A 24,224-nucleotide genomic window follows, 5' to 3' on the forward strand; every position below is an offset into this window, starting at 1 on the left:
TGCATTTTAATAGGGATTTTTCCCCAGGAAGCTCAAGCAAAGCTTTTTGTAGGTAGAAATATCATCTTCATTTATAAGTTAACATTTTAAAAGTAAGAAATATCTTCTTTAAGAAGGAAGCTTGAATATTCTATTCCTTTCTCATTTCACTGACTGTTTAAAGTCTTGTATAGGAATGATGAATGCATTGATGTGCATAGCTGAATAGTAATATTTAGCTTATTTGACCCATGACAATCATTAAGTGTTGTACCACATGATTCTTGACAAATGTATCTTTTTCTTTTATGTACACTGAAAGCATCTGCACCAAAGACAAATTCCTTGTGTGTCCAATCACACTTGGCCAATAAAGAATTCTATTCTATTCTATTCTGTTCTGTTCTGTTGTACTCTACTCTACTCTACTCTACTCTACTCTACTCTACTCTAATGAGTACTGGGGAAAAGGACAGTTGTGCCACTATATTAAAATACCAAAAAAGATGGGGAAAAAATCTATATTCTTCAAGCTACATTGGTAGACCACCATTTTATTAATAACTTAATTATTGTTCAAAAAAAACCCTCCCTACTAATTAGATTACATATTCCTAGACAAAATGGCTAACTTGCTGACAGCAGTTAATTTCATAGAGAAAGACCTGAAATAAACTGGAACCTACTCTATATGAATTATTAAACTTTCTTCTGTGAAAGTGGAGAGACCCACTGACAGATCGCAGCTAAATTAATTTTGTGAATATTCCAAGGACTTTTGCTTCTTCTTATGATGTTAAGATGAATGTGATCATTGTGAAATACCTCGGCTTCAACAACATACATTATTATTTAAGTCTGTAGGTATTGACTTCCATTTGTCTCAACAAGGAACTCCACACAGCAGAATGTGATGTGATTCTGTTGAAAATTGCTCTGAAGAAATACTTTCGGTCTACTTGAAACATCCTCATTTCTTTTAGCTCTGTCATATTTTAAAAAGTTACAAAAAAGCCTGCTTTTGAGATTCTGCACATATACAGAAGCTTTCATTAACCTGGCAGCTGCTGGAGACAATAAGAACATCTTGCAAAGTTAAATGCATGCTTCACTCAAACGTTTACGGAAGAAAAGTTCCATCATAGCTCTATGATGGATCATAAAAAATAATGGCGCTTTTTGACAAAACATAGTTATTGAATATTATAAGCAAAGTGATGGAGCACTGATTATCTACCCAAAATAGATAATCTACCCTCTGCATATACAAACACAGCACCTGAAAAGACAATGCTAGGCTAAAATGACTTACTGGTACAGCATCTGTTGATGGTTTATGTGGAATAGAGATGTCCAACCAGGCAAAATTATTCGTTTGCACATAATTTTTAAAACATTTGTTGCAGAGCTTAATACTCTTGAGAAAATCTTCACTAGACATAACAGCAATGTAAAAGATTTCAAGTGTTCCTTACCCCTGGGATGAGGTATTTCATCACAATTTCTTTGCCTTTCTCTCCCAATTTTTCATCTGGAACTACTTCATATTCTGCCTAGAAAAAAAAGATGCAAAATGATAAATTGTGCTTCGTATTTTGCATTTGCATAAACATGAATGTTCATGTATTCATACATTGTATATAAATATTGTATACTTTTTCCGTGGTTGTAAATAAAAACCACCTAGCAAAAACATTGGTCCCTTCACTTACACCCATGATAAAGGAACAGGTCTGCATAGCAGTGTAAAACATTTTACAAAACCCTGTATTTCTTTGCTCTCCATCATGCATAAAGATGTATATGAGGAAGGAATATTTTCAACTGTTTTGAATTTAAATCCATGGCGTCTCTATACAAGAAGGATCAGGTAGCTTGTACTATGAAATCTCTACTTAATGAGACATGCACTCTAAAAATACTATTCAGCCTTAAAGGTCAACCATCCCCTGAAATTTTGTAACAAACATAGGTAGACAGAAAAAAGCTAGAATTGAAGAGCCAACTGGGACATTTCAAATTAGGCAAGATCCATATTAAAGTTTACCACATCCTATCTACATATGTTCATTCATGTGTGTATTTATATGTTAATATTTAAATTAAAATGATATAATTTTGATATTTTCAGTATGGTTATACTTCCATGAATGTGTGAAAAGAATTCTCAAAGGTTAGAGTCTCCCAGGTAAATGCCAAGCCAATTACTTCTTAGTAATGACAGACAATGAACCTTGGCTCTACAAAAATATACATTCAATGTGGTATGACATAATATAATAAATCATATTTGATAATGAGTTGCTTTAAATGGCAAACTAGCACTTTTAGCAAACTAATGCTTTTGTGGGTAGAGATTTTTCCACCTGTGAAAAATGCTACAGACCTATTTTAAAAAGGGCAGTTCACTATTTGAAGGCAAGTTTTATTTAAAAAGCATATGTAAAAAGTATAGCAGAAGTCTTGAAGTTCTTTAACTTACACATTTCACATAATTGATTTATCTCTATACATCTAAATGCAAATTTTACAATTTTGCCCTACAGAATTCATGATGAATCATCTTTATGAGAATAATTTAAGCTTTTAGGAGACATGGTAGCATTTCTTATTAAATTTACCAATGACTGATTTGAATCTAAGACATGTTTAAGAAGAAAATATTTAGAAAATGAAGATTTGTAAATATGGAGAAAATTGTTTTAAAAACATTTAATCTCCCCCCCTCTCTGGATCCATGCATTCCTTTTCTACACCCCTTCCAATATATTATTGATCATCCTTCAACATGGTGTCATCCAGATGTTCAGAACTTCACAGTGGTGTCCAAATCAAACCATTATGATACCAATTTGATGTCAATGATGCAACTTTAACAAATGCCACGATTAAATATTAGGATCGGGATATTTGATTCAGGTATGGAATTCAGGTATGTCTGTGTGAACATGCTGTTCTTTGTCCATCCTCCCAACAGACACATTTATTTCATCTTCCGGGCATTACTGATCATACTATCTGTTGTGGTTGGCTCTGGCCCAGCTCCTGCCCCAAGGAATGTGGAGGTGGATGCAGGGGAAACATCAACATGTCATAGGCCTGTTTTATTGCCGACAGAGTCAGGTAGTGCAGTTTCCTTGGACGAAGAAGGTGGGGGGTGACTTGGAAGAGGGAGGCTTGGCACACAGCCCAGAAAGCCAATCTCCATTATCTTCGGTTGATTCGGATGAGGAAGTGTTAGACCCACGCAGGCGCAGATTTATGCATAGAAGAGACCAATTGAGGAAATATTACAGGAGATAAGAGAGGCCACCTGTGTTTGGGTGGGGCTCCAGTAATTAGAGCTGCTGATATAAATAGCAGTGTGCTGACTTGGGCCGTTGTGGAGGATTATCTGACCGTTGTTCTTCAGGACTGTGCCTTGCTGTTTCCGGACTTCGTTGATTTTTCACGACTTTGAAACCAAAGCAGAGCAAAGTGTGTGTGTTTCACTTAGTGGAAGAAGGAGGGTTGTGACGTTTCTTCACAGCTGCTAGCTAAGTACTTAAGGACTGATTAAGGGGATTCTACAGATTACCAGGTTGTTTTTGGTCGAGTGCTCTTTGCAATACAAAAAGGGTGCTTTGTTTCTTTTGAATTTTTGTGATAAAGAACATTGTTTTTGAACTTTCAAGTGTGTGTGTGTGTGTGTGTGTGTGTGTCTGGAATTTGTACCCTTGAATTTTCGGGAGACTCATACTATAGAGCCCGGCAGAACACTATCTAGGAATCAACAAACATCTCAGGATTTATAATGTTCAAAAAGAGTTTTAAAGATTTTGGTTTTTCATCTTCATAAACTACATCTAGGGCACTCCACAGTTCACGAAACTATTAATCAATTAATGAAGTTCTAAAATCTTCACTGCTTTTTCAAAGAAGAAACACACACTTTGTTGTCAAATCTGAAACTGTTCCTGTCATGAGATCACATGGGAAGGAGGACAAAGCAACTAGGATAAACCTTCTGAAGCTGCCTCTTCAAAGTGATTTGATGAAAGGCATTTCATGTGCACTAATGCACACACTAATCCTTCAAATATTTTAGTTAGGTTCTTTAAAATGCGCAGCACTTCCAGAAATAAGTCAATATTGAAATGAAGACCACTGAAGTCAAAATAAGGATAGAGAAAACTCCAACTGCATTCTTCAAAATGAAAAAAAGTGTTTCCTTCAAAGTGAAAAAGCCTTGTCAAATGTTACATCTTTTCTATCCTGCTCTACAGAGTATAAAGTTGGTCTCTGACAAAAAGCCACTTGAAGAGACTAGAAGCATTTGAAATGTGGGTTTATAGGCAGTTGTTACTTATAAGTTGGGCTGACAAAATCAGAATTTAGGTGGTGATAAGCCGCCTGGGGAAGCCAAGGGAAATCATCAAAACCATAAAAAAGGGAAAGTTAGAATATTTTTGACATGTAATGGGACACCCAGAAAAATACGGCAGTACTCTACGAGAAAATATTGAAGATAAAGGAGGTCCAGGCAGAAGAAGGTTATCATGGCTTTAAAATCTAATGGACTAGTTCGGACCAAACTCAGCATCACCTTTTCGTGTGGCTGTTGATAAAAATAGGATCACCAACATTATCTCATGATCTGATGATAGATACAGCACAAGAAGAAGAATCAAAATTAAATTATTCTTCCTCCATCGACCGAAACAGGTTTACAAAAAATGCATGACATGAAAAACATTTAGGAGAATTAAGATTCCTGATTTTGCCAAAGAGAACTCTCATGGCCACTGAACAGTTGATGGTCCACACAATGTCCTTAGAATATCATATCACCTTCATTTCAGACCATGAAAATGTTCTTGGGAGTAGAGTAAAACTGTTTCTATATTCCCCAGAGCATTTCAGTCCATTGCAAATGAGGTGCGCTTTTTTTTAACATCGCGTCAAAAATAGACCTACGCGGAACCAGCCATTCTTATCATAATATTATTTCAGAATATTTTAGAAATCAGCAGTACAATGACATTTCCCTTATTAAATAGCCACTGTGAAATAAACTTTCATATTGCAAGATAAGTATGCTTTAGATAAGAAACATACTGACTGTTAAAAAAGTCATGACTACAACCCTTCCATTCCTATTAAATGCAAGAGGATGAAGCAATTAAATACCCATAAAGTCAGTACAAAGAGACTTGCAGTGTTCTTTCATAAAATTTCTTGTCCATTTAGATTTTACCAGGCCACACAGGTCATGTTCCTCTTCAAAGCACCAATAGACAAGAATGTTCATAGCATCTTAATGATGCTTTTTTCATCATCCTACCATTATCACCCTTTGGAACCCATTTCAGAGATTAAAAATCATATGCATAAAAGAGTTATTTTTTTTTAAAAAGCTTAGAAAATCTGAAGTCTTATCTTCAGCCAACACAATTCATGACTGCTGCAAAAAGAGAACAGCACACTGCAAGGAAACTGAAGTCCTGCTGATATACAAAGTATTTTTAATCTAAGGAGGAAATATTTCTACTTTAGTTTCTAGGCATTTCTATACACAGAGGCAGAACAACAGTTCTTGACATATTTTTATGACTTAAGGAAACACAATTCTGGTCTTAACCCTTATGGCTCAGCAACCCTTTCGAATATTTTCTATTTATTTATCACTTGAAAGGAAACTTTAGAAAATAATGAATAGTTTCATCTAGGAATGATGAAATTGCTTAATTATTATTATTTGTTTTGGATATTTTAATTCTGCCTTTATTATTTTTATAAATAACCCAAGCTGGCAGACACACCTACTACTACTTCTTCTTCCACCTATTTTCTACACAACGACAACCCTGTGACGTGAATGGTTTAGAGAGAAAGTCACACAGATGGTATGGAATTAATTAATTCTAGAAACTATATTGTTTAATAGTGTATATTGGAGGTGGGGACCCTTTGAGAGCCGTGTGCAACGAAATTTCATTTTAATATATGCCGATTAGTGTACATTGAAAGTGACAGTAAAGTCAAAGCAATGGAAACTGCAGTTTAATGTTTCCAAATGCAAAATAATGCACTTGGGGAAAAGGAATCCTCAATCTGAGTATTGCATTGGCAGTTCTGTGTTAGCAAAAACTTCAGAAGAGAAGGATTTAGGGGTAGTGATTTCTGACAGTCTCAAAATGGGTGAGCAGTGTGGTCGGGCAGTAGGAAAAGCAAGTAGGATGCTTGGCTGCATAGCTAGAAGTATAACAAGCAGGAAGAGGGAGATTGTGATCCCCTTATATAGAGCACTGGTGAGACCACATTTGCAATACTGTGTTCAGTTCTGGAGACCTCACCTACAAAAAGATATTGACAAAATTGAACGGGTCCAAAGACAGGCTACAAGAATTGTGGAAGGTCTTAAGCATAAAACGTATCAGGAAAGATTTAATGAACTCAATCTGTATAGTCTGGAGAACAGAAGGAAAAGGGGGGACATGATCGAAACATTTAAATATGTTAAAGGGTTAAATAAGGTTCAGGAGGGAAGTGTTGTTAATAGGAAAGTGAACACAAGAACAAGGGGACACAATCTGAAGTTAGTTGGGGGAAAGATCAAAAGCAACGTGAGAAAATATTATTTCACTGAAAGAGTAGTAGATCCTTGGAACAAACTTCCAGCAGACGTGGTTGGTCAATCCACAGTAACTGAATTTAAACACGCCTGGGATAAACATATATCCGTTGTAAGATAAAATACAGGAAATAGTATAAGGGCAGACTAGATGGACCATGAGGTCTTTTTCTGCCGTCAGTCTTCTATGTTTCTATGTTATTCTAAGGCTAAGTCTATAAAGGAATAAATTCACAAACTTGACAAAATGATTCTTGACAAATTTATCTTTTCTTTTATGTACGTGAGAGCAGATGCACCAAGACAAATTCCTTGTGTGTCCAATTACACATGGCCAATAAAATTCTATTCTATTCTATTCTATTCTAATTTTTATTCTATTCTATAGTGCTTTTGCTCAAATATTTTGTAGTCTTAGCAGCAGAATATGGCAGACCCCATCAAAATTTCCCCTCAGTTTCAATCCATTTTCATTGGGGAACTCCCATGACGTGTAATGTAACTCTGCCTTATTGTCTTTTCTTCCAGATGATTTTTTTTTTAAAAACCCCAACCCACAAGGGTTTATGTTATATAAGCTGGCTTCAAAAGGTTGTTTCATGTGGCTTATCACTCAATACCCAGAGGTTTTATGAAGAAATAAAAGCTATCCTGGAACAACCAAAATAGAAACATTCTGCAATAGTCCTCTTCCACAATTCCTCCCAAAGCAGAAATATTTCATTTAAAAAATTGGGGAAGGGTGAAAAAACCTGCTGAAATGTTCTTTATCTAACTGCAGTAAATATTGTTCTTTTTGCAGGATTCAATCTGAGTCAGTCACCATCACCAGAGTTTTAATTTTCCACTGCCATTTGATCCTTTTACTGTGGTGTTTGATAGTGCCACAGTGTCATCTTGAGAGAGTGGTTGAGAGTTTGCATTATAATATACTGTATATAGTACATATGGAATATATACTAATATATATAGTACAGTGATGGCGAACCTTTCTTTCCTTGGGTGCCCAAAGAGCATGCTCGTACGCTATCATGCATGCACAAGTGCCCACAGCCATAATTCAATACCTGGGGAGGGCGAAAACAGTTTCCCTCACCCTCCCATAGGCCCCCTGGAGGCCAGAAATGGCCTGTTTCCAAACTTCTTGTGGGCCCAGTAGGTTCATGTTTGCCCTCCCCAGACTCCAAAGGCTTCCCTGGAGCCGGGGGAGAGTAAAAATGCCTTCCTCCATCTCCCCAGAGGCTCCCTGGAAGCAAAAAAACACCCTCCCAGAGCCTCTGTGTGAGCCAAAAATCAAATGGCTGGCACACACATGCATGTTGGAGCTGAGCTAGGGCAACAGCTCACATGCCAGCAGATATGGCTCCGCGTGCCACCTGTGGCACCAGTGCCATAGGTTTGCCATCACTGATATAGTATATATAAATGTGCATATATGTTACTTTGTAACACATAAACCTAAACGGTGTTCTAGAATGGTTGGATTTTCTGACAATCTCCTTCCTATTCAAGTCCACCTGTGCCTACTTTTTCTGAGCCTGGTTTAGATTCACCAGTTTTTGCCACATATCACAAGAATATAGAAATGCTCTTAATTAAATCTGGGGTCAGACTACCTTCAACTTATACTATGGTTCCCACATCTCAAAACAGAATAATCTAATAATGAAAAAAAGTAAACAAAAAAGCTAACACAAAATGATTAGAGGAGCTTTTCTAGGTAGAATAGAGGTCTTCAAACTTGGTAACTTTACGACTTGTGGACTTCAACTCCCAGAATTCTCCAGCCAACTCCAATTCTGGCAGTTGAAGTCCACAAGTCTTAAAGTGGCCAAGTTTGGAAACCCTTGAGGTAGAAAGAACCATAACTGAATACTTCTATTTGAGTAAAGTAGAGGATATTAAAGAGGCACGTGGAAAATATGGTAGAGGATATCTTGCAAAATTGTAAGTTAGAATTTCTATAGTCAGTACATAAACTATGGCATTTTCATCTATCAGATACAATATTAGATGATTTTAATAAGGGGTAGATAAATAGACAGAAGACTGGGCTACTGCTACTGGGAGTCACATACTATCTCCTGAACACACTCAACATATACTGAATAGCAGCTGCTAGGAAGGGCAATGGAAGTGGACACATTTATTTATGTATGTATTTATTATTTATTTATTCATTCATTCATTCTATTTGTTTGTTTGTTTGTTTTTTTGTTTGTTTGTTTATTTGATTGTTTTTTTAATGCTGCCTTTCTCCTTAGACTCAGGATGGCTTACAACATGTTAGCAACTTTTTAAAAAACAGAACCAGCATATTGCTTCCACAATCTGGGTCCTCATTTTACCCACCTAAGAAGGATGGAAGGCTGAATCAACCTTGAGCCAGTGATGAGATTTGAACCGCTGACCTGTAAATCTACAGTCAACATATGCATTTGCTTGGCTACTGGGTGACACAGATTTCCTAATAGTTTAGAACAATTAAGCAGAGGTTCAGCAGGGGTCTTCTTACAATTTAGAATCCGAAAAGCTTGTCATGTTGTTTGGACTTTAACTACTTTTCTTTGACATGTATAAATCTACATACAAGTAGTCCTTGATTTAAGATTCCATTGCTAAAGCAAGGTGGTTGAGTCGTGCCTGATTTTATAACTTTTTTTTTTGCCATGGTTGTTAAGCGAATCATTGCAGTTGTTATGTGAATCTTGTAATTATTAAGTACATCCAGCTTGCGTCAATGACTGACTGCTGGAAATTGGCTGGTAATGTTGCATATACATGCTGGTTGCCAAGTGCCTGAATTTTAATCAGGCATTTTGATAGGGAATGCTGTGACAATTGTAAGTTAGGACCGTAACAAGTCACAGTGCTGTTGTCATTTTGGTCTCTAAATAAATTGTTGTAGGTCAAGGATTACCTGGAACAGTGAATCTGGCCCTCTATTTTTAGATAATCCATTTATCCATTATAACCATCTTTATCAAATATACAAAATCTAGGATTAAGGGAATTTTCAGGACCTAACAGTTCATTTAGTGATCATTTGAAGTTACAACAGCACTGAAAACAGCGACTTATTACCATTTTTCACAATTAGGACCATTGCAGTATCCCAAAGGTCATGTGAGTCACATTCACATGCTTGACAACTGACTCACATTTATCATGGTCGCAGTGTTCCGGACAGGAGCCATTTTGCAACCTTATGACAAGCAAAGTCAATGGAGAACCCAGATTCACACAACAACCAGTTACTAATTTAACAACTGCAGTGATTCCCTTAACAAATGTGGCAAGAAAAGTCATAAAAGGGACAAATTCGCTTAATAAACATTTCACTTAATGACATAAATTTTTGGGCTCAATTGTGGTTGTAACTTGAGAACTACCTGCTCACACATATTCAGATACAAGTAAGCATGAAAACAGAAATACACATTGAAGAAGACTGAGGTAGTCGGTTCTTTTAAATTCTTTATTTGGCTCAGCAGGAGAAAGCTCTTTTTGGAAAGTGACTTCAGCTCAGAACGCGACTGACTGTAACAGTGTCAGAGCGCTCCTTTCACTTTCCCGCCTAAACTCAACTGTCATTGTTTCAACCAATCAGAACGCTCAACAGGGCCACCATCAGGAATTTTGGGGCCCCATACAGCCTAAGTGTCTGCCCCCCCCCCGCCATTTTAAAACTATTTTAAGTCGCCAAGCCACTCCATCCCCCGGGGATCATTTCCCGCTTCACGCCAAGCGAGGCGGTCCCATAGGCCAGTGTTTCCCAACCTTGGCAACTTGAAGATATCTGGACTTTAACTCCCAGAATTCCCCAGCCAGCGAATGCTGGCTGGGGAATTCTGGGAGTTGAAGTCCAGATATCTTCAAGTTGTCAAGGTTGGGAAGCACTGCCATAGGCTATTTCAGAAACTGGATTAAGCCGATTGTGTGGACTCGTCCAGGAGAAAGAAAGAAGCGGGAGTGACAAGGGAAAGAAAGATCCTCCTGGCATCGGTCAGGCGGAGCGAGGCTTATTTACGGCTCCCTGGCACTTCTCCCTTCTTGTTGACAAAACCATGTACTTTTTAGCGAGGGGAGAGGGGAGGGGGATCCAACACCCGGCAGCCACCGGCGAGGAGCTGGAAAGGACGAGGGGAGAGAAAAAGCAGGGTACCAGCAGTCAGGCGGGTGTCTTGAGGGGGCACTCCCATCTGGAAGGAAGGGAAGAAAGGCGAGGGCGAGCTAGGAAGGAAGGAAGGAAGGAAGGAAGGAAGGAAGGGTAAAAGGGGCGAGCAAGAGAGGAATGGGTGAATGAATGGATGGAGGGTGGGAAGGAAGGAAGGAAAGAGGGAAGGGACAGAAACAGAGGAAGGGTGCAAAGGAAGCAAGGAAAGGTGAAAGGGGAGAGTAAGAGAGGAAGGAGGGAAAGAAGGGAGTGAGGGAGGAAAGAAGGGAGGAAGGAGAAGGAAAGCAAGAAATGGAGGGAGGGAAGGAAGGAAAGAAAGAAAGGGGGAAGGGACAGGAACAGAGGAAGGAAGCAAGGAAACTTATGAAAGGGGAGAGTAAGAGAGGAAGGACTGAAGGAAGGGAGGGAGGGAAGAAGGTAGGAAGGAGAAAGAAAAGAAGAAATAGAGGAAGGAAAGGTAAAAGAGAGAAAGAAAAAGAGCAAGAAAGAAAGCAAGAAAGAGAATGGAAGAGAAATAAAAAGAGAGAGGGGGAAAGAAAGAAATGGAAGGAGGGAAGGAAGGAAGGAAGGAAGGAGAGAAATCAAGAGAAAGAAAGAAAGCAAGAGAAAGAAAGAAAGCAAGAGAAAGAAAAAAAGAATGAAAGAGCAAGAGAGAAAGAGAGAAAGAGGAGAAATGAAAGAAATGGAAGGAGGGAAGGAAGGAGAGAAAGCAAGAGAAAGAAAGAAAGCAAGAGAAAGAAAAAAAGAATGAAAGAGCAAGAGAGAAAGAGAGAAAGAAAGAAAAAGCAACAAAAGAAAGAAAGAAAGAAGGAAAGAAAGAAGGAAGGAAAGAAAGAAAGAGAAAAGAAAGAAAGAGAATGAATGAATGAGAAATAAAAATAGAGAAGGGGAATGAAAGAAATGGAAGGAGGGAAGGAAGGAGAGGCTCAATGAGCGGATGCATGAAAAGAGGGACCTTGCCTCCCCCTCGTGCCTCGCCCTTCCCACCTGGCCGACCGCGCGCACTTACCTGCTCCCAGCGCCAGCAGCAGGAAGGCGATTGGCTCCGGGCGGCGGGCGGTGTTCACGGCCCCTCCCCGAATCCCCGGCCCAGCACCTCCGGAGGCCGAAAGGCGCTGCTCTCTTGCCTTCGCAATCTTTGGGGGACACACAAGGCCGGCGGAGAAGCCGGCCAGGCTCAGTCCTCTCCCGGCTTCCCCAGCAGTGTGGCTTGGCTTCTGGATGGCCAAGTCACCCCCGCGCTTTCTTCCGCGGCTGCGATCGGGGCTCCCTGCCTGTCTGCCGGCCTCCCTGCCTTCTTTCCTCGTGGGGGTGGGAAGAAGGTGCGGGCCGCGGTCAGAAAAGCTCCGCAGAGGCGTTGGCGGGCGCCGCCCCCCCATTTTCCAATTTGCCCAGGCCTGTGACGCCACTCCCAGTAGTACCGCCCTATCGGCGGCCCTGACGCTCAATCCACATTCAACTTATTTACATTGCTTCAATGCATATTTAACACACATATATACAAGCCTGCAGATATAGGAGAGTTTAACTACAAACGTTATGGAAGTACATTCTGTGAAAGAACAACAACAAAAAAATAATAAAGGAAATCTTTGTACCTGCAAAGAGAGGCCCAGAAGATACAATAAACTCTTGAAGCATTAAGAAAAACTAACTTACCACTGAATCAAGAAACTTAATACAGCATTCCAGCTCCAGGCGAGTCTCACAGAACTGTCGAAAGAGAAATCTTCCTATTGGTTGCTTGTCACATAAACTGTAATAATCTCTCTCTGGAAGAAATAAGAAGAGAAGGAAGGAAAGTGAAACACTGGAGTGCTTTTTTACACTTTTCAGTTTCGGAAAGCTGGATGTATGATTTTATTTTTTTTAACCTAAAAAAAAAATCAAACCAGTTATGAATGCTGTAAATGTATAAACTCATAAAGGTATGATGCAGGAGTCAGTCAGTTTTTCCAGAGATCATGCCCAGGTTGCAGAGAAACTAGTATGGGATTTAATTAAACACATTCCAAGAATTTTGATTTTACTTTATTTTTTGCCATTAAAGGATATGGAAAAATGCATTGTTTCCGGCTCTTACAATTGCAAAGACAGGCTTAAAAGTGTGCAGATAAAAACTGTTGAAATCTGAGAAACAAGACAGGAAAGCTATCTCAGAAGAGTTTCCAGTGGTCAGAAAACTTCAGAGTCCTTTAGAACTACTTGCAACAGTGCAGTGCCTTATGCCTTCTAAATGCTTTCCCACCATCTGCAAATGTGTGTAGTATAGTTAGTCCTTGATTTAAAACAGTTCATTTCATGACCTTTCAAAGTTACAACGGCACTGAATAATGTGATTTATGACCATTTTTCACAGTTACAAACTTTGCAACATTCCCACGATCATATGATCAAAATTCATATGCTTGACAACTGGCTCATATTTATAATGGTGGTCTGGGTCCTGGGGTCATGTGATCATTGTTTGCGAGCTTCTGACAAGGAAAGTCAAAGGGGAAACCAGATGGAGTTACTAACTTAACAGCTTCAGTGATTCACTTAACAACTGTGCCAGGAAATGTCATAAAATGGGGCAAAACGCACTTAACAAATGTCTGATTTAACAACAGAAATTTGGAGCTCAAAATCCGACAGAAAAAACATATAGCCCCTCCCAGGTACAAGCTGGAGGAATCAGATCCTGTGGCGTAGATGTTTATGCTCTGCCTTACAAGGCAGAAGCTACAGGATCAAATCCCAGTAAGGGTATGGCTAGTTGATGAGGCCAGAACAAGGCCGAAATAGTGCTATCCTAGTCTCCCTTAATTTTAAAAATTCAGCAAAAACATGTGATATATATATGTATATGTATGCCCCGAGTCTACGGAGAGGAGTGGCATACAAATCTAATAAATTATTATTATTAAATTATTATGTATATTGCTCAAAAAATAAAGGGAACACTCAAATAACACATCCCAGATCTGAATGAATACAATATTTTTAACCACAAATTGATTGTCAATCAGTGTTGCTTCCTAAGTGGACAGTTTGATTTCACAGAAGTTTGATTTACTTGGAGTTATATTCTATTGTTCCCTTTATTTTTTGAGCAGTATATATATATATAACCTAAAACTGATACATGTTTAGTTAGTTTATTCTAAATCTGTGAGCATAGGCTCAGTGTACTGATCTTGGCACTTGAAAATCACTGTTTAATATTCAGCTTCCATACTGAAAGTGCCCTGGCCTTTAAAGTGCCAGTTTTAAATATTTAGTGGACTGAGACTGGAGTATAGAAAGTGCAGCAACAATGGTCTACACTACAGCAATGTTTTTCAACCTGTGGTCTGCGGACTCCTGGGGACCATGTTGTTGTGCCAAAGGGTCTGCAAAGATTTGAAGAAATGATTTAAAACTTGATTTAAGTCTTGTGGGACTTGCGACCATGGTCCACTGGCCAGAAATGATATTTAAAGGTGGTGAACAAAGGGTTGAAAATCACTGGTCTACGGGATTTAGAACACAGTTCCAGATTTCTTGGGAAATCTGGATGCAGGAGGGGAAAAAATACCAGTTTATTATCAAAACACCACTGAAAGACTTGTACAACTTGACATCTTCTGCTGCAGTATCTGGAGTGCGATAACAGAATACTCCAGTTGGCATAGTTCTATTTTGATAGCAAGAGTCCTTCACTACTACTAGACCTGGCTAACCTTTTTCTCATTGTATGCTGAAAGCATGCTAGCACCCATAATGCAATGTGCCCATGACCCTCCCTGCCTTGTTTCCGGGCCTAGCAGGTCTCCCTGCAGCCTCCCGGGGCCACAAATGGGCCATGTGGGGAAGGTGCACCCACACGCCCCGTTTTGAGCCTCTGCAGCCTCCTTGGACCAAAAATGGACCGCATGGTGGGGGTGCTGCACCCCCCGTTTTAGGCCTCCCTGCAGCCTCCTGGGACCACACACCCCATGTTCTCCCACTCCCCATGCATGCACGCATGACCCCAACTCCCCACCTGTGCACACATCTTTCACATCCACCCTGACCCATAATCAGCTGGCCAGCAGGAGGTACGCACACATGCGCAGTGGACCTGAGTTGGACAACAGCTCATGTGCCTGCAGAATGGTCTCTGTGTGCCACTTGTGGTACGCGTGCCATAGGTACGTTATCACGGTACTAAAATAACATGGTTATTTTTAAAAAGTGTCCTGAATTTCTTAATATTCAATGGGGATTCTGGTAACCCACCTTTGTCGTCAGGCATGGGGAAATTGAGATATTTCCCCCGGGCCTATACAATTTATGTATGGTATGTTTGTATGTATGTCTGCTTAATAATGGGTTTTTAAAAATATTTTAAATAGTAAATTATTAGATTTGTTATGAACTGTTTTATTGTGTTGTGAGCCGCCCCAAGTCTACGGAGAGAGGCGGCATACAAATCTAATAAATAATAATAATATTAACTGTAATAACAGCAAGCCTGAAAAAAAGCATAATCTTGGATAAATGCAAAGATGGACGTTCTAGATCAGTGTTTTTCAACCAGTGTGCCGCGAGACATGGTCAGGTGTGCCGCGAAGCTCAGAGAGAAAGAAAGCCAGAGAAAGAAAGAAAAAGAGAGAGAAAGAAAGCAAGAGAGAAAGCAAGAGAGAGAAAGAAAGGGAGGGAAGGTGGGAGAGAAAGACAGAGGAAAGAAGGAAGAGAGAAAGAGGGATGGAGAGAGAAAAAAAGAGGGAGAGAAAGGGGGAGAAATAGAGCGAAAGGGAGGGAGAGATTTTTTTTGTCCAAACCTTTTTTAGCCGCCCCCCCAAATGTGCCCCATGGTTTTGTAAATTTAAAAAATGTGCCGCGGCTCAAAAAAGGTTGAAAATCACTGTTCTAGATCATCAAATCCTTGGAAACATCAATTTATCAAAACAGAATGAACTTGGTGGCAATATTTTTTCCCCAGTTCCATAATTCCTGCTGTCTTTTAAGAAGCACAAAGTGATTTCTAAGTCGTCGTGCTTAAAAGGAAGGTAAAATGATGTAAATACAATGGTCTATAGTTCTGGGATCATGTATATCAGCCCCATGACTAATTTTCTGGAAAATACATGTTTATGAAGTAAGCATGCAGAGAATTGTTCCAAAGGCACTTCACATTTTAAATGTGAATGAGAGATAATTCTGGTGCTAAGAAATATATTTTTATCCCTCATCTTTTTGAAGGATTATTTGAAAAATTGAAAAGGACTTCACATATAAGATACTTGAGACAGGAGATGAGTTTTGAATTTGATGCATTAGCAAGTTTCAAGATTAATCTTGAAAATACTTCGGTATTACTGTAACAAATAAGAATAGCACGTTATTTCAAAATAATTACAGTATGTGAAGACATAGAATAATTTTTTTTTAAAGATATTCAAAATGGGACAAATTACAATTGCCTTGTTGGTAGAATTTCTCTGATTAAAGTCAATGTTTTAACTAGATCATTATTTTTCTTCTAGAAAATACTTATTTTGAAAATTGATGTATCATTTAAACAATGTAAGAAGATATATATAAACTGTTAACTTACCATGATGTATTAGAATTTTCTTAAAGGATTGTAAAATCAAATAAAAAGAAGTTTTCATGTCAATGGTTTTTTGAAAAATTTAAAGTGGATTTTTATTGTAAACCACCCAAAGTCACTTAGGTGAGTCGGGCAATGTGGAAATTTGATATGTGGAAATAAAGACTTTATGGAACAAAGTAACACTTAATAGAAACAGAAGTATGTGCTAAGGAGCTTGTTATTGTTAAAAGGTACAAATTTCTGTTGAGATATGAGACCGAAGAAGAAATGGTAAAGGTCTGTATGATAAAATGACAATTTCAATTTATGCCGTATCATGACTAAGAGGCTTTGAGGTATCAATTGGCCATTAACTGGCTGTATCCATTTGTTCAAAATTCACCCAGTCATGTTCACTAGCAAATTTACAGCTCTTTTTATGGTGATGAGTTAAACATTCAAATGTAGCTGCCTCCATTTAAATACAATAAGGACATGCACTAATCCACCTAGCTTTTAAAAGGACGAAAGCTGTTTCCCTTCAAGTAATAGTTTGATAGTTCTTTAAAAAGGACTTATCCACTGTTTGATTTGAATAAATAAACTTTGCATCTGTTGCCATTAAATGTTAGACTAAGATGTATGGCTAGAACCCCAACCATTGCAAAGTCACTAAGAGAGGATAGCAAGAGTTAATTTTTCATACTGATAAAGTTTAAGTACAAAGGATCATCTTGGTATTCACTTCTCAAAGAAATTTAAACTCGGTGCTCATTACTTCTTGCAGAACACCCACCATATAAACATGGCCAGAATCCAAAAAGCTACTTTAGCAAACTTAAGGCACACCTGGCAAGATTTTGACTTTTGATTTTCTTTGAAATACACATCTTTATGTTATAATGCAAAATGGTTTTGAAAGATGTCTCAGCGCCAACATGGAGTGAAGGATTACAGTTGATGTTAATTTCTCTTTATTTGCAAGGAGAATAATCCAGTTTTAGTATCTGGTTTCAATCTAATAAACAAATGCCATTTTTCCTTACCCACCAAGCCAATGCAGCTAGTGAAGTAATTCTTGCTGTGCAATCCTTTGGGTTACAGTTATTGTGAGAACTTATTAATAATATATTTTCATTAACGAAAAAACTACCAAAAAAGAGACAAATAATTTTCCCACAATTGGTAAATTATGTGACATAAAGTCAATCCTGACTCTTAATAATCATATAGAAATATTTCTCCATGACAATCTGTCACAAACCTGGTCTTTTAATTCCTCTAGCTGTTCAATTATAGCCACTCTAACCCAGGGGTCTCCAACCTTGGCAACTTTGAGACTTTTGGACTTCAACTCCCAGATTTCCTCAGTCTCCCAAGTCCAAAAAGGCAAGAATGAGCAAATCAAAAGTGAAAACAATGCTCATTGTCTTTTTTGAAAGTAAAGTGGTCCATAAGGAGTTTGTTCCTCAAGGACAGACAGTTAATGCTGTCTGTGCTGGAAAGACTCCAAAAAAGGGTCATCAGGATGAGAAAAGACATCTCCACTACCTGGCAACTCCATCATGACAATGCGCCTTGCCACAATGCGCTATGAGTCCACGAGTTCCTGGCCAAACACCAGGTGCCAATGCTGCCCCGCCCCCTTATAGTCCTGACGTTGCCCCAGCAGACTTCTTTTTGTTCTCTCGGATTAAGGCAGCCCTGAAAGGAACCCATTTTTCATCCATAGAAGAGATCCAATCAGCCGTGACAAAGACCTTGCAAATGGTCCCCAAAGACACCTTCCAGGGCATGTACCAGTCGTGGCAGTCACTGGAAAAAATGTGTAGAGGCCAAGGACAGTACTTTCAAGAATTTTAAGTGTTTGTGCAAATCTGTTCAATAAATTACTTAAAAAATAATAATTACAGGGGAACCTTTGCCCAGGTTTGCCTGGTGTACCAGCTGCGACCCTATTTAGACCTGGAGGCTCTATGCACATCTCCTGTCTTGATTATTGCATTATCATCTCCTGTCTTGATTATTGCAATGCGCTATACATGGGGCTACCGTCAAAAAGTGTTCGATGACTCCAAATAGTCCAGAATGCAGCCGCGTGAGTTGTCATGGGTGAACCTTGGTACACCCATATCACACCCATACTCCACGAGCTGCACTGGCTTCCTATTAGACTCCAGGCTCAATTCAAAGTGTTGGTTATCACTTATAAAACCCTATATGGCTCAGGGCCAGATTATTTACGGGACCATCTTCAGCCACATACCTCCCAGAGACCAAGAGGCACATAGAGTTGGCCTCCTCCAGGTCCTGTCAGCTAAACAATGCAGGTTGGTGGGATCGCGGGGGTGGGCCTTCTCTGTTGCTGTCTTGACCTTATGGAATCAACTCCCCCCTAAGGTCCGTAGGGCCCCCTCCCTGCTAGCTTTTTGTAAGGCCACAAAGACCTGGCTTTGTCAGCAGGCCTGGGGGCCCTAAATCAAACACTAGCTTGTCCATGTATATGAATTGGTATGAATGACTAGTATGTTTGTTGTTGAACTGTTTTTAAAGTTTTAATTGAAATTTTAGAAATTGCTTGGTTTTTTTCCTTGACTTCTTTTTATTGTTTATTGTTATTGTAATGTTATATTGTTGTGAGCCGCCCTGAGTCCTTCGTGATTGGGTGGCATAAAAGTCAAATAAAATAAATAAAATAAATAAATAGTGATGCACGCGGTTTTCCCTGTGTACTTTATATAAACAAAAGTTGGATTTTGAAGAAAATCGAAAGGTTGAAAAAGTATTGATGCATTTGAATTTTGGATGGGCAAAGAATACTGTGGATTACTTAAAATAGCGCCGGTCGACTTACCGGCTGGCAGCCTTTGCCGGAGGGACCTGGCAGACACCGGACTCCCTCATGGCGGCCGCCATCTTGTTTTCGGCTGAAATCTCGCGAGATGAGATTTCGGCTGAAAATCAGGCCTACGAGGCCTGACGTTGCTGCCGGTCAGGGGCGGGGCTTGCAGGCCCTATTTAAGGGCCTGCAGGCCCTGGGCCAAGCCTTTTCGCTGGGACCGGCAGCTGGAGCAGACACTCATTCGTGTTTTGCTCCTGGCAGCCATTTTGTGGTGGCCTCGTGTTGCGGCCGCCATTTTGAATCCGGCGAAGAGGCTTTTCTTCAAGGCCCAGCAGTGCCTGAGGACTTCAGAGCAGCTTGGATCGGCGGCGCTGGTGTCCTGGTCCCCCTCGGGCCCGAGGGGGAGTGGTGATTCGCTCCCGGCTGGGAGGGGGGTCTGGCTGGGCCTTGCCCAGGGTTCAGGGGGTTCTTGGCCTTGGGGTCCACAGGGGTTCCTGGGGTAAGGGGCCCTGTTGCTGCTCCAGGGGGGGTTCTATTGTTTTAATCCCCCAGGGTGATTTTTCCTGGCAAGGTTTGGGCCTTGCTACAGGGGTTTTTTGGGGAAAAAAGGGGTTTTTCCTCACTGCTATTTTTTACAAAGGTGGCATGGCCCCAAAGAAGAGGCAAGCCAGGGCCCCTGTGGTCCAGCCTGCGGCTACGCGCCCTAGGAGGGCCCTTAGGCCTTCTGCCCGGGCTCGGGCAAGTATGGAGGGGGCCCCTGGGGTGGTACCTGCGGAGGGGGCGGTGGGTCCTTTACCTACAGCCCCTCACTCTGATGTTTCTCCTGCCCTTTCTTGGGCTAGGGTGTTGGAGAGGCTCGATGAGCTCGAGCACTGGCGGAGTGGCTCGGGCCCTTGGGGGGCCCTCGAGCAGGTACCAGCGGCGTTGGGAGGAGCTCCATCGGCAGCCCAGGCTGGGCAGAGGGCCCATACCGGGCAGAGGGCCCATACCGGGCAGGCGGCCCAGTCCGGGCACTTGATGGCTTTTCCGGGCCCCGCGGTGGTGGGGCCCCCTTGGATGTCTTCAACCCTGTACGGGGCAGGTGAGGTTGCACCACACAATACACCTTCTTCATTTCTCCCCCTGGCTGGTGCGGGTTTTCCCCCGACGGGGCTGGGGAACGGGGTTAGCTTTGGGGGCCCCCAGGCAGGCGCATGCGGGCAGGTCTGGTCACCGCCGGTCCCATTGGTGGGGGCGCCGGCGCCTGGCATGGCGCCGCCGCTCGGGCCGGTGGTGGCTGGGGTGCCCGGGGTGCCCGGGGTGGGGGGTTGGACCCCTACAGCTCCTGCTGTTATGCCCCCGCTTCCATTGATGGCCTATCCCCAAGGGTTGGGGGTGCTAGGGCCGGGGGCCACCACGGTGTGGGACCCGTTCGCCAGTATTAAGGCAGGGGCCATTCTGTGTGGTCTGCCGGCCACCCCGTTAGGGTACCACCTCCACCCGTCCGTGAAGGAGGCCATTTGGAGGGGGGAGTACGTGGACCTTTTTTCATTGCTCAATCGGGAGGTCCCTAAACAAGTGAAAGACGTAGTTCCTGGGGAAAAGCCCAAGAAAACAAAAGTCACCAAGTGTTTCAGCTCCTGGCTGTACGCTTTTCTGACATATGCGTCAGTGGTGATTCAGAGGCAGCCAGCCATGCCCTCGGCGATGCTTAAGTATATTGATTTGATCGCCAGGGCTAATTTTGAATACAAAGGCACCATATGGCGCCATTATGATAAAGGGTTTAGGATGAGGATGGCTGTGGAGCCCAACCTGCCATGGGATATGGTGGTACCGGACCTGTGGTTCAGGGCCACGCATATGTCTGGCAAGGAGGGGTGTGAGCAGACCGACAGCGGTCATTTTATGGAGGAGGAGCCTGCGGTGGCCACGCCGGCCAAGGTGACTCCTGGGGCAGCTGGTAAGGGGGCCTCACCCGCCTGTCATGAATTTGCTGCGAAAGGGGCGTGTTTTCGTCCCTTTTGCAAATATAAGCATGCCTGCGGGAATTGTGGGGGCCCCCATGCATCTTCTGTCTGCCCCCGCCCCAAGAAGGGGGCGGAAAAGAAGGGTGGGGATCCAGGAAAGCCTCCTGCATCAGCTGGGGGTAAAGGGGCCCAGCCCAATTAAGGTCACTGTGCTTGAGGGTTGGTTGGTTGACTACCACCCTCGCTCGAGAGCGGCTGCTCTCTTGCTAGGTTTTTCCAAGGGATTTAGGATCCCTTATGTGGGGGTCAGGAAGGCTTTCATGTCCGATAACCTTAGATCGGTTGTCGGACATGAGGACATTGTTAGGGCCAAGATTGGGAAGGAGGTGGCCGAAGGCAGGGTCCTTGGGCCTTTCCCGGAGCCGCCCTTTCTGAATCTTAGGGTGTCCCCTCTGGGGGTGGTCCCCAAAAAGGCGAGTGGTGAATTTAGGTTGATTCACCACTTGTCTTTTCCTAAGGGGGAGTCAGTGAATGATTTCATTCCTGACGAACTGTGTTCGGTGCGGTACGCATCCTTTGATGCGGCCGTGACCATGGTTAGGAAGTGTGGGGTTGGAGCCCTTATGGGTAATAGTCCTCAGCTGAAAAATCAGTCAAATTTGGTGGATCCAGGAGAGATAATCCTCAGGGCAGAAATGATATGCCTCAAATCATCATATTCAGAACACTTTATATGAAGTCAAGGCTTTATTGAAAAGTCTGTAATGTTGGGAAAAGTGGAATGAAAGAGGACAACAAGACCACGAAAGCTGATTAAGGGCCCTTGTAAAAAACTGGGACTGTTGTGAAGGGCCACTGCCATTGGCTCAGCTCCCACAACCACCTCCACCAACATCATTCTGTCCACCACTGTCCAACTTCTTGTTGCTACTACTCCCATCTTGGGCCAGACAGGGACAGCTGATGTGGCCCACAGGCTGCAAAATGATCTAAAAGTTTGTTTGTTTATTCATTTATTCATTCATTCATTCATTCATTCATTCATTCATTCATTCATTCATTCATTCGATTTTTTATGCCGCTCTTCTCCTTAGACTTAGGGCGGCTTACAACAGGTTAGCAATAGCACTTTTTAACAGAGCCAGCATATTGCCCCCACAATCCTTGTCCTCATTTTACCCCCTTCGGAAAGATTGAAGGCTGAGTCAACCTTGAGCCAGTGATGAGATTTGTCACTAACTTTGTCACTGTCAATTATATCAGTCAATTACCTAATGAAAATACCACTATGTGTTCCCAATCTCCCAAACAAACTTGGAAAATAACTTTGCCTACATATTCAGTGTAGCAGTTAGTTGATTTTGGTACTAGTTTAAATCCCAGAAAAATGGCTTTTACAATTTAATATTTTTTATTAAATACAGTAAGAAATGTGATTCCAGTAGCAAAGGAGAAAAAGGCCTTCAGCACTTTTCCTTCAACTTGGTAAATGGCCAATCACGAGAAAAACCACTGAATATTTTATGGCATTTTTGAGGAGCAACAAGACTGACCTCTTCTTTAATGGTAGCTGGAAATAACCCATATCCAGCACCAGTAAAGTGAAGGGAAAGGAGAGAAGGACCAGCAGCAATTTGGAGAAGAATGGATGCAGAAATATTTCTGGAAGTGAGGAGAGTTACATGTTTTTCTAATCCAAAGAGGAAAGTGGAAGCAACACAAGGGAAAGTGTGAATTGGAAAAGCTCAATCCTGATAGTAAAACAGAGCAAACTGGAACTAATACCCAAAAGTCTGCAGGTGTCTGAATGGCTACAAAAAGGCTGCATAGGACCTCTAGGGTGTGGAAGCCACAGAATTGGGCATTAGAAAAAGAACCCTATGAAATAAAGATCTTGACTGCACAACATGGGAAAGGAATCTGTAGAGTCCATTTTTCATTACTATGCAAATTTATGCTATAGGTATGTAGGACAATTCATTACCTTTTGGACGGAAGTGTATATGTACATAAAAATATGTAGGCATGGTGAAGACAGAGGCATGGTTTTCACAACAAAAGTAGTCTATTGTTTTACATAGACTTCTATAAAGCCTGGATAGTAATTATGCCATTGTGGGACATACCACCACTACTGTACTGGTGCAGAAAGCAAATTACAAAGGACATTTCTATGAACATTTGCATTTAAATACATTTCATCAATGTTCAATTTTCTGTCATAATCCTTAAGTCCATTACCTATTTGTAGTGTTAATCATTTGCCAGAGATTGTATATTAAACGGCAAAGCCTTCCAGTTAGTTCCACAGAAAAAGAAAGGGCTTTTATTTCATTCATTCACTTGCATAATTCAAAACAGTCTAGCTTGGTTTTATAATACACGATTTTAGAATGGAAATTCTGACAAAAAAAGTCCCTGGAGTGAATGCTTCTTTGATGCATATGACTCTGGTCTAATTAATTAAAATATAGATGCAATCAAGATCTGACAACAACATTCTTTTCAATTGCTACGGTATTTAAGTCACACCAGTTTAATTTCTGTTGCTTATCAATTATATCTCTTAGAAGCGAGTGAAACTCATTTCCCATCTTTACATATAAAACGTCATTATTTTGTTTTAAACAAACTTTGTTTTGCATATCCAACTTTTTTTTCTTTTTCTTATCTTCCCCTTCCTTCAGAATTTTACTCAGGATTCAACCATTCTAAGAAAATATTGCAAATAATGTTTTGATGACTTACAGTGAAATATGCTCCGGAGCTCTGTTATCAGCTGCAGAGGCCTTCAGGAAAGCCTTGTTGGCTGAAAAAGTTCCTGAAGGCCTCTTGATAGCAAAAAAGAAGCCATGGGTGACACCCGCAAGTGAGAAATCAGTGGACGCCACCCCCCACCCTCCAAAAAATAAAACTTGGTGCCTTTTTGGTGACAAAAAAATCTTATTTTCAGGGAAATACAGTAGCTAAGCAATATCAGATTTAAATCAATAATTAAATTGAAACAAAATTGAAAATTAACACACAACTCGGACCAGAAGGATTAATGAATAAATCACTAAAAACAACTGGGCTGTTGATCCTATAGAGGAGGAAGAGGGAGATTGTGATCCCGCTGTATA

The 24,224-nt window shown here is 41.1% G+C and overlaps 1 protein-coding gene across 2 annotated transcripts in view; it reads right to left on the reverse strand.

Moving 5' to 3' along the window:
• The window catches only part of GRK5 (G protein-coupled receptor kinase 5), a 196,103-nt gene that overhangs the window by 67,849 nt on the left and 104,030 nt on the right, over window positions 1-24,224 (reverse strand). For both annotated transcript variants that reach the window (XM_070752603.1, XM_070752602.1), the window contains 2 exons: window positions 12,429-12,541; window positions 1,455-1,532 (listed from right to left, as the gene is read on the reverse strand). In XM_070752603.1, coding sequence (XP_070608704.1) covers window positions 1,455-1,532; window positions 12,429-12,541 — 191 coding nt within the window. The remainder of the gene's footprint in view (window positions 1-1,454; window positions 1,533-12,428; window positions 12,542-24,224) is intronic.

Source organism: Erythrolamprus reginae, chromosome 5 (assembly GCF_031021105.1).
Source record: "Erythrolamprus reginae isolate rEryReg1 chromosome 5, rEryReg1.hap1, whole genome shotgun sequence".
NCBI lineage: Eukaryota > Metazoa > Chordata > Lepidosauria > Squamata > Dipsadidae > Erythrolamprus > Erythrolamprus reginae.